The following is a 10,416-nucleotide window of genomic DNA, read 5'->3' on the forward strand; positions in this document are numbered from 1 at the left end:
AAAACCATCCAGGTATGAGCAGAAAATAAACAAACCCGTTTGAGACCCAAGGTATTCTTCTTCCTCTTGCTACTTCAAACACAAACTGAATCATGTCCCTCTCCACCCCTGAAAAAACGCACAAATTAAACAATTTAAACATCTTTAAAGGGAATAAACTAGAATAAAAAGGTCAAAATTATAGAACCAGTGCAGTTTGGATGTCATATATATATATATATATATAAATCAATACTCAGATAGAGATAATAATACTAAATTAATATTTAGAAAGGACAAGTTTTATTAATTCACACAGTTTAATGTCTATATTCTCACTACAATGTGAATTTCTAAAATGTTAGTGCTTTTTAGTATTTATTAAATTGCACATTTTGATTTATATATTAAAAATGAAACAGATAAATGTAAAGAGTAGGTTAAATTATCTTAAAGTAACATTTTTAAATGAGGCAATAATTTTATATATATATCAAAAAAGAATAAAACTATATCCTAAATTAAAAAAACAAACAATGTGTGATAAAAAATACTAGTTCAGATGACATAAAAAAGTAAACTATTTTGTAATTATGGTATTTAAAGCTTCCTGATAATTAAATGTACTGGGAAGATGCCTCAAAAACGAACAAAAAACGCTTTTAAACTTATTTTAAATCGGACAAAATAAATAATTTAAACTTAATTCGGTAATATCTGTCAGTAGGTTTCAGTACGTGGTGGTTGGGAACAGAAACAGTTAAAATATATCGGCCTTATAAATCTTTAAATCTTTTAAAAATAGACAGGTCTAAAATCTCAGCGCTTCCTGTGTTTCAGTGTTTCCATGGCAACGCCGTAATTCCTGTTACTTCCGTTTCTGCTGTCCATCACCTCCGGAACATAAGCGGCGCCCTCTGGTGGTCAGACAGCGAACTGCAGCCACATCAGGCCAAGCGCTGCTTCAAGGAATGCATATCACCCGCCGCCTTTTATAACAGAGTTTCAGACTCAGCTCATATTATGATAAGAAATGACTGAATTGATCATACCTTCTATGTTCAGATGGGTGTGACGGTCATCTTGAATTTGATCGGCTCCAAAAGTTAGTTGTAGAGCTACATCCAGTGATTACTTCCTGCAGTTTAGATAAAAGAGTTCCTGCTTTTACACAATTCAAACCTTTTTTTTTATTGAGGTTAAATATTAATTATGACATCTGACTGAGAGCTAAAAAAAAAAAATCCTGAAAACAGAATCTTAAAACGACTTTTTTAATGTGGGTATTTGAGCACAAAGCAACAGCGGAGGACATCATTCAGTCATTCACAGATAAAATCCCTGATGAGACAAAAGTGCGTTGTATGGCTTCTAACAGCATGCTTCGTTGCACAGATGATCGAGAAGGAGGGACTCCTTCGTTTGACTGAGGCATCTTCACGTGGAGGTCAGAGTACAGAGTGAACTTCTTCACTGATGCAAACGTACAAGAACGTTTATTCCAAACCAAATGAAACAAAACGGCAAAAGTGAAGAACTAACGTCTTTTAATGAGCCTTTATAAATATAAACAGACACACTGCTTGTCGTATATATGGTGTTCCTGGCACTGAAGGTGTAAACTTACTAAATATTTCTTCAGCGATCATGCAGATCCAGTTTACTTCAAGACTTTATATTATAAGGAACATTCCAAGTGAAAATGTCGCAGCGGAAAATTTTAACCGAAATTAGCTTCTGTTAAATCAGTGATTTTTGGGACAAATGATGAATTCTGAAAAGATGATGTCAAACAAACTGAACCGTTTTGACGATGTTCTTCAAGACGCAACAAGAAAAACAAAAACAGTTCATGGTTATGCAGAGTTTGGGATATTTGTAACCAAACTCGGATTTGTTGTCATCCGTAGTAAGAAAGCACTTGGTGTAAAATGGTACAAGTTAGTATAAGTCATTTATTTCTGACGATCTGATGTTGCAGCTTTTTGTGATTTTGAAAATGAGGATTAAAACCTCAGGAGTTTTAAAATTATCAAAACTGTCCACCAAAATATATAAATATTCAGTACTTCCTACTTCCTATAGACTGGAAACTCTTTTCCTCAGTGCAGAGTCTTTGTAATAAATAAATAAATAAATAAATAAATAAATAAAATAATAAGAAAGAGTTGACAGCAACATCCCTGCACACAGGAAGGTTCAGATGTTTGACTACAGGTAAAAATAAATAAATAAATATCCGTACGTCATAGTATAAGTATGTGCAAAGCTGAATGTGGCTCATCCAGGGGTGCCTCCAGAAGGTTTTCAATGGGGGACCAGATGGGGGCCATTGATAAACCTGGGGTGGCACCCTGAAACTAAAAGCCAGAATGATCGGAGGAGTTTACTTCTGCTGATGTCATATGTTGGCTTTTTGAAAAATACTTCTGACAGGTCTACTTCGTTTTAGCGAGGGAAAATTAAAAACGCACACCAAGCAGAAGCTCGGGACTCAAAAGGATGAGACTGTGTGGCCTGGGGGCCAGCATAATTATAGAGGAGGTCATTGCCCCCCACAGCCCCCCTCTTGGTGACGCCCCTGGGCTCATCCAAACTGTTTAATTAAACCACGTAATGCACAAAGATCTTCAGTCCTCGTTTGTATGAAGCTATCTGTAAACATTTCTTCCTTCCCTGACATTCTGCTTCCTCAAACACACCGTAGCAACACATTCAATAAATAACTGAATAAATTAATAAGCTCGACGGATAAATAATACATTCAAGTACATCAGTTCATAAACTCTACAGATCCTCTCTGATTGATGGTCTGATTTGTAGACTTGTGCAGCATAAAGTCAGTCGCCACATGCACCTTTAAGTATGCTCTCTGCCTCGGTAACTGCTTCATGTTGAGTCCTGTTACCGTCCCAGCTCATAATGCCCATATCTTCAGCAGCACTGGGATCAGTGGTGACCCCACATATGAGGGTCTTCAGAGGTTTTGGTCCACTCACAGTGAAGTGAGAGTGCGGAACAGCTGGGTGAGGCAGAAGACGGACGCCGTGAGTGCCGTGCACTGCTTGGCCAGCAGCTTGGTGCTCAGGTCCTGGCAGGTGCGGTTGCTACTGGCCCGCTCCGCCGCCAGACAGAAGTCCCTGAACGAGCGAGCTACATCTGCCAGGCCCGCCACCGCCTCCGCGTTTCTTCGGTCGCACCGGTCGCAACCGGAGAACCAAAGGCAGATGCCGGCCAGCTCCACCAGGGTCCGGAAACTGTCCACTAAGGAGTGAAGCATTTCCTGCGGGCTCTGTCCGATCCCCACCACCTTCTGGCAGCCTGTCATCAGCCGTCGCGCCTCTAACTGGAGGAGCCTTTTATTTTCTGTAAAGTGCACTGGGCAGGTGTCCCTCGGGTGGCGTCCTCCATGTCCTGCCACAGATCGGTCAACACCGCTACCTTCTAAAATACAAAGGAGCTTGTCCACATCTTTCGAAAGAACTTTGAACCCTGCAGGAGGTTCTGGGTAACACTGTTGACCTAGATGACTGATTGTGTCTTTGTGCTTTTGAGACATGTATGATGTGTTTGACTGTGGAGAGAGGAGAGGGCTGAGCTCAGAGGTGGAGGAGGAGAAAAAAATGGGGCGTGGAAATGGAGGGGGGAGGGGGGAGATAAAGGACGGAATGGGTGGAGACGTTATAAGATGAAGACCCGCTCTGGAAGTCTGGGTCAGACTGCTGCTCTGGGAGCGGCAGGAGAACTCGTAGACCGTGAGCTCCTCGTCAAAGTTGTCCTCCCCGCTGAAGCAGTTCGTGTACGCCGTTGGACAGCCACAAACGTCCAGAGGCGCCTGGAGGCCCTCTGTAACGGATTCACAGCCAGATGCGAGTACAGAACCACAACCAAGTTCAGACTTAAGGGGTGGAGCGGACGCAGAGTCTGCCGGAGCTTTTGCGCGGGACAAATCCTCACAAATAGCAAACACTCTGCAGCCTGCTGAAGGTGTTCTTGACGGGTCTGAATTCTGATCTGAAGGTCTACAAAGACCCATTAAAGGCCTGTCAGTGCTGGTTCTTTGGGACGGACCATGAAAAGCAAGTCCTGGTCCGTTCAGATTCTGTGTAGTTACCACTATCTGGGTCAAAGCAGACTGATCACTGACTTTATGACCTGGGACATCTTCCTGTAGACTGTTGACTTGTATGTTTAGTTCTGGGGTATTTGGTAATGACCCGGGTGTGTCTACCTTTAAGCCCTTGGTATCATTTTGGAGTAGGGTTATTATGGAAGCAGGGGGCTCTGTTACGGGTCCTGGTGTACTGTCGTTACATCTGGAGTTCGGACTTTGATGGCAGGGTTTGGGCTCCATGCATACAGGCCCATCTTTTACCTCTGACCCTGCTGAAGTTGTTTCCCCTAAAAACTCCCTGTCCACCACAGATTCAGTCACCGTTGCATCCGAATCATCTGAATTGTCTGATTCAGCGGCTCCACCCATCTCAACGCCAACCGTCTGAATGTTTGATGCATCTGTGTCGTCTGTACTGATGTCCTCAGCAGGACTCTGGGCTGTACCCCCAACCTCAGCTCGGTTTAGACTTTCATGGGAGCGCGATAAATAAAGGGGTAAATTTTGAATCTTTCCTCGAAGTGTTGAAGCAGATAAAGGGCCCATGATGGTCGGGGAACAGGCTTGAAAGAGGAAATGTGCTGACTGCAGAGGCTCTTTGGACAGACTGTGGACGGTGTTGTCTTTACCCGCTGGTAACCTCTCTTTAGCTTCAGGACTCAACAAGTTGGGTTTTTGAACCCCTGAATTAAAGGTTGGAGATAAGAGGCTGGTCGCAGCTCCGAGCTTTGCCGTGATGGAGTTTATAGCCAGGTTGTAATTGGCATCAACAGAATGACTTTTTGTTTGAACTTCACAGTTTAGAAGAGGCTGAATGCTGATGCTGGGCTCATGTTTGTCTGCTGCGGTCAAACTGTCACCTGTGCCACGCTTTGCAGTTATAGTCCTGTTCTCTTTCTCATCGTCTGAGCAATAGTTAAGGGAATAACTAGTTACAACGTCATCATCGTCCTCAAAAACATTATCCGAATTGGAGCTTTCTGTAACTTCGTCACTAGCAGTGATGGTAAATTTAGGAACACCACTGACTCCGTCGTCATTAACGCTTGTTAACAGCTTTGTTTCATCGGTGTGATCAGCAGCATCCAGTCTAAGGACTGGACTTTCTTGTTTATGATTTAAAACATTCATTTTGCTTGACGTTTCCATGTTTTCTGAGTTTCTTTTTTCCTTTAAAGAACAGTCGGTTTTGGATTTGTGCACATCGAGTTTTGGAGGCAGAACAGGCGACGGTGGAGGTGGCGGCGGAGAACACAGTAAAGGGAAATATTTATCCACGTTTGTGTTTATCTGTGGGGCGATCAAATGGGATTCCAAAGGGTCTTTACCGCCTTCTTGATTTAATTCAGTTAAACTTTCAGGCAACGCGTTGGCCTCCTGGCCTACTTTGTCATCACTGATGAGGGGTCTCTTTAAGCTGGAGGAGGATTCTCCCATCCTCTCCTCCTTCTCCTTACCTCCCTCCTTGGTGATGCGAGGCATAAACATGTGGTTAGCGAACACACCTGTTGGCTCCTCCTTCTCTTCACCCGCCTCCTCGCGTCCCTCCCCTTCCTCCTTCCCATCGCCTCTCCGGTCTGTGCTCTCCTTCCCGTCTGGACCAACCCGACAGCGGATGACAGTGATGGCAGGAGACGCGGCCATCACCCCGTCTGTGACTGATTTGGATTCCATCGCGTCAGGTTCCATCTCCATGTCCTGCTTCCTGCTCCTGGAGAAGGACTTCAGGTCTTGTTTCTGGTCAGAGGCGGAATCAGATCCTGGTCTGCGTGGGCGAGGTTTTGACAGGATGGGTTTGGACTCGAGCTGAGCTGGTTCTCCCTCAATGTGAGTGAGCGAGGACACGGTGGGACTGGGGTTCTGGGTTTGCTCCGAGGGTTCTGGATCTAAACTGAGCATCTGGCCATCGCTGGATCCTGACAATCTGTTTTTAAGAAGGTTGTGCTTTGATTCTGGATCAGGTTCTGGATACGAAACTCTGGCGGTATAATCAGTTTCCATGAAAGATCGACGTTTCCGTGATCTTTTCTTTGAGTAGAAAAATGTTTCTACGCCTCCTCTTTTCTCGTGTTCTTGTGTTTTGTTCCCCTCTGCTCCTCCGTCTCTGTTTGCCTCCATCAGAACCCAACAGTTCGGATTCATCTCTGTGAAAACATCTGAAAAAAACACAAAAAAACAGACTGAGACAGACTGCGAAGAAGTGACGTGAATTATCACACAAGGCTGAAATGACATAAAAGTGTCTGCCTGTAACTTAAAAATATATTCCCACAGTAAAAACAACTGAATCAGAAAATTTAAAAATTAGCATCAAAGCATCTCTGAGTAAATAAAATTCAGCAGAGTAGCAAATTTGATAATCAAGTACTTCAGCTAAGTTTTAATAAAGCACTGGATTGTTTTTGGGAAACCAAACCTTTGAATTAAATGTAGTAAGGTAAAGATTAGAGTCTCTCTACTGAAATATAGTAAATATATACAGCAGGAAAGTTTATTTAACTGATCTAGGTTCCAGTAAAGTTTCATTTGGGTCCAGATCCGGACCTTGGTCTTCCATTTGGGGATCCCTTTCTGTAGTACAAACCTTGACCACCAGGTGCCAGCAAACACAATTAAAACTATTTTTATTCACTTCACTGTGCTTAAAAATGATAAAACCATCTTGTGATCAGCCTGTCAGACAAATCTAAATCACCTCTTTGTACGGCGCCTGAGGTCGAATCTTCAGGCGACGTGAAGCGATCTCTGGCGTCGAAGAACTCGTCTTCATCAGAGCTGCTGTCTCCGAAGCCAGGGGGCGGCTGGAGGATGGGGATTGGATCCGGCTCTTCAGCCCCTCCTCCCACCTCCTCCTCCTCCTCCTCCTCTTCTTCTTCACAGACGTCTTCTTCATCTGGAGGCTGGGGGCGTGGAGGGCTGCGGGCGCTGTCGGGGGTGATGTTGGAGCAGAGGTTGTAGTAGCAGCGAGCGTCACTTTGGTTGAAGTTAAACACGTAGTTTTTGTGGGAGGAGGGGGACGATGGAGACGGGGAATGTGGAAGCTCTTTAACACCATCCTCCCCGCTTTCACTTCCTCCTGTTACAGATAATTCTTTCTGAACGTTTCCTCTTCTTCTTAGTTCCTCGTCATCATCTTCCTCACTCGCTTCGGGAGGGCTTGGCAGGAGGTCAGCGAGGCGGGAGAGCTCCGCAAAACACAGGGAGCCGTCGACGGAGCAGAGGTCAGCGGGGTGGTTCTGAACATCAGGGCTCTGAGAGGAGGTGGATGTGAGGATGTGGGGGTCTCCTCCTCCTCCTTCTCCTCCTCCTTCGCTGCTGCTGACAGCAGTGAGGTGGATGAGAGGGTGAGAGTGAGCTGGAGGAGGAGCGAGGAGATGAGGCTGAACGTGGCTGTCGGAGTGGAGGTAGAGCTGAAAGGGAGAGCGGACGCAGGCACGAGTTTCTGACACCGTGTTCGGATGGGCGGAGGAAGAGGAGCATGAAATTAGGTCATCTTCCTCCAGGGCATCCAGGGAGTCACTGGAGGGGCTGGTGAGGATGTGGGAGTCGGTGTGACACGAGTCCGATGCTTCTGACGCCACCTCCTCTGCTGCTCCCTCGTCCTCTCCGTCTCCAACCTTCACCTTTTGCTCGACTTGTTTCCTGGAGTCGTCGTCCGTTATCCGGATTTGTATTTCTGCTCCATCTCTCTCCGTCTCCAGCGTGTCTTTGTGCGTTTCCTTTTCTCCGTCAGCACCGCTCTCTTTGAGCTTTTTGACCTCCAGAAGTACGTCTCCCTTTTGTCTGCCGCCTCTGTGTCTCGTTCTGTCTCTGTTTTTTCTTTTCCTCCCGTCGGAGTCCGACGTGGATCTGAGGCGAGGTTTGCCGTCGTGTGACGTCAGGCTGACCAGCGGCTCCATGTCCAACTCCGAGGAGTCGTCCGAGTCACTCGCACATCGAGACACGTAACCTGAAAGCACACATTCGTGTTAGGTTTGACAATGTGCAGATGTGAAACTTCCTTAGATGATTTTAGTTATGAAAACATTTAACTTTAAAGAAACAATGTGAATATTTGGGAAATTTAAACTCATAAATTATTTCTAACAGACTTGAATTAGCTTGTTGAGTGAATGCTGAGTCAGCATTTTAGTTTTTAACTATGGTTTTGGTAATATTAGTTATTTTCTGCTTGTTTTAAGTTGAACATTTCAGTTTCAGCTGAACCACTGCGTTTTTTAGAAAATGCTTCTTTTTCTAGCTCCAGTTTCAGCTTCTTTACCCTCATCAGAAAAGATCAGGTGATGCAGATTTTAAAGCACAATAAATGCTTTCACACCTAAACATTTCTCTTTATAATCAGCAGCTTTTTCTTTTTCCTTCTAGTCCTTTTTACGAAGCTCTTACGATCTCCAAACTTTAAATAGTTGGCATTTACAAGGAAGAAGTGTTTGTGAATATATGAATGTTGTTTTTATCTTAATATGGAAATTAAAAATACGCATTTCAGACATACAATAACTATAAAATTGCAATTATGACTTAATGCTACACTTTTTTGGGTTTAAATAGTTGTGAAATTTTGCACAAAGACGTACAATAACAGAGTTTTTATACCAGACTTACCAAATATTATTGGAGTTTAAACATATGCAACACTAAATAAATTTGTTGTTTTTTTCTCTAACTATATATTTGGACACACATGTCCTCTTTACAAGACAAGACAATCCACATATGATCACATCTGAATGGACTTGTTTTGCATCCGAAAAGAAATATTTCATTAAAAAACAATAACTAAAAACAAATCATCACACCAAGCACCTGGAAAGTCTGTTCAAAACCTAAAAGCCTTTGGCAGAAAATGTCTAAAAATGTCCCCAAAAAGAACCAAGAAGTTCTCTTCTGCTATAAAATGTTTAACAAGCTGTGATAATGGCACAAGTTTAGCATCAAGAAGTGATTGTGCAGGATCTCTAAACTTTAATATAAATGGGTTCTCCACCTGCTAATCTGTCCTGTTAGTGTCCAAGCTCGTACCTTCTTCTGCAGAGACTCTGTGCTTCTTGTCCTCCGTCCAGAGAAAGACGTTCAGGTTGGGCTCCACGAACACGCGGCAGTAACCCGCGACGAGGCAGGACAGGTCCTTGGCTGCAGCCGCCTCCAGCAGCAGCGTGATGGGCTTCAGCAGCACAAACAGGAAGTGAGGTCGGGTCAGGATGAAGACGAACGGAAAACAAAGACTTCAACATGGACAACAGTCGAAATGCTGATTCAGCAATCCTGTTTTCTTCCTTTGCAGTCTAACTACTTCTGCACGTCATTTAACATTATTTACAGACATTTTCCCCACAGAAACACATTCAGGTCAATTCAGTTGCTTCAAAAACATTGTCTTCTGCTACTTTTAGCTTCTACCTAGTGACCTTTTAGCTTTAAGAGCTTTGTTCAGCTGTTTCTGTTTTATTTTTCTGTTCTGTAAATCTGTCTTTTTGTGCTGAATCGTGCACGTTCCGTCCCTGAAAGCGTCTGCACGTTTTGTCCTTTAACGTCCTACCTTGATGTCCTGCAGGTACATTTTGACGAGGCTGACTCTGTCCGATTCAGGCAGCAGCTCGATGCGTGTGATGCTGGTGAACTCTGTCAGCGTCGTCAGGATGCTCAGCTTGTGGTTGACCACCTGACTCACTCCGTAACGCGCTCCGACCAGCAGGGTCACCGTCGACTCCCGGTCCTGGAGCTGAGGAGGCGGAGAAAGTGTCGAGAAGGAAGCCTTACAGGATCTGAACTTGTAGGGTTTAGCTTCAGTTCCTCCATAACTTTCTTTCTAAAACAGATAAAACTTGTACCATCATGGTGGCAGAGAAGGATTTCCCTCCGAAACACTTGAGATCACTCAGCTCCTCCAGATAGTTGATCCGCGCCTGGTCGACCGGCGGGCCCTTCTGCTTGGAGTCGTGCAGCGACTGGCTTTTCTTCATGTGGTAGCTGATGGCCTTCTTCAGATCTTTGTCCCTCATGTTCCTCAGTAACGTGGATGAAACAAAGTTCTCGATGCCCCACGTCTTCCTGGAGCCAACACAGAAACAGGAAGCGTGAGATGGGTTTGGTCTGATGGTTAGAGGCAGGACCGTATCCACTCATTCTCCCCCTGCACATCAGTTACAACGAAGACCAAAACTGAATTAAAATAGAAGCATTTATTTAAAACAAGTGGCTTGAATGTGTATATGACATGTATTTGTGTGGGTGTGTAAATCCATGGGGATCAGCCTCATCTGAAGCAACAGAGGACTCAGGGCCCAACCATGATGACTCACTGAAATGACATGAATTAGTTT

At 44.3% G+C, this 10,416-nt stretch overlaps 1 protein-coding gene across 4 annotated transcripts in view; it reads right to left on the reverse strand.

Annotated features, from left to right (window-relative positions):
• Positions 1 to 1,239: 1,239 nt before the first annotated feature.
• The window catches only part of LOC108245503 (FERM and PDZ domain-containing protein 1), a 39,806-nt gene continuing 30,629 nt past the window's right edge, over positions 1,240 to 10,416 (reverse strand). For all 4 annotated transcript variants that reach the window (XM_017432464.3, XM_037974855.1, XM_037974856.1 and 1 more), the window contains 5 exons: positions 9,925 to 10,144; positions 9,633 to 9,815; positions 9,116 to 9,257; positions 6,789 to 8,042; positions 1,240 to 6,249 (listed from right to left, as the gene is read on the reverse strand). In XM_017432464.3, the coding sequence (XP_017287953.1) occupies positions 2,975 to 6,249; positions 6,789 to 8,042; positions 9,116 to 9,257; positions 9,633 to 9,815; positions 9,925 to 10,144 (5,074 nt within the window). In that variant the 3' untranslated portion in view covers positions 1,240 to 2,974. The remainder of the gene's footprint in view (positions 6,250 to 6,788; positions 8,043 to 9,115; positions 9,258 to 9,632; positions 9,816 to 9,924; positions 10,145 to 10,416) is intronic.

This window comes from Kryptolebias marmoratus, linkage group LG3, assembly GCF_001649575.2.
Source record: "Kryptolebias marmoratus isolate JLee-2015 linkage group LG3, ASM164957v2, whole genome shotgun sequence".
NCBI classification, from domain to species: Eukaryota; Metazoa; Chordata; class Actinopteri; order Cyprinodontiformes; family Rivulidae; genus Kryptolebias; species Kryptolebias marmoratus.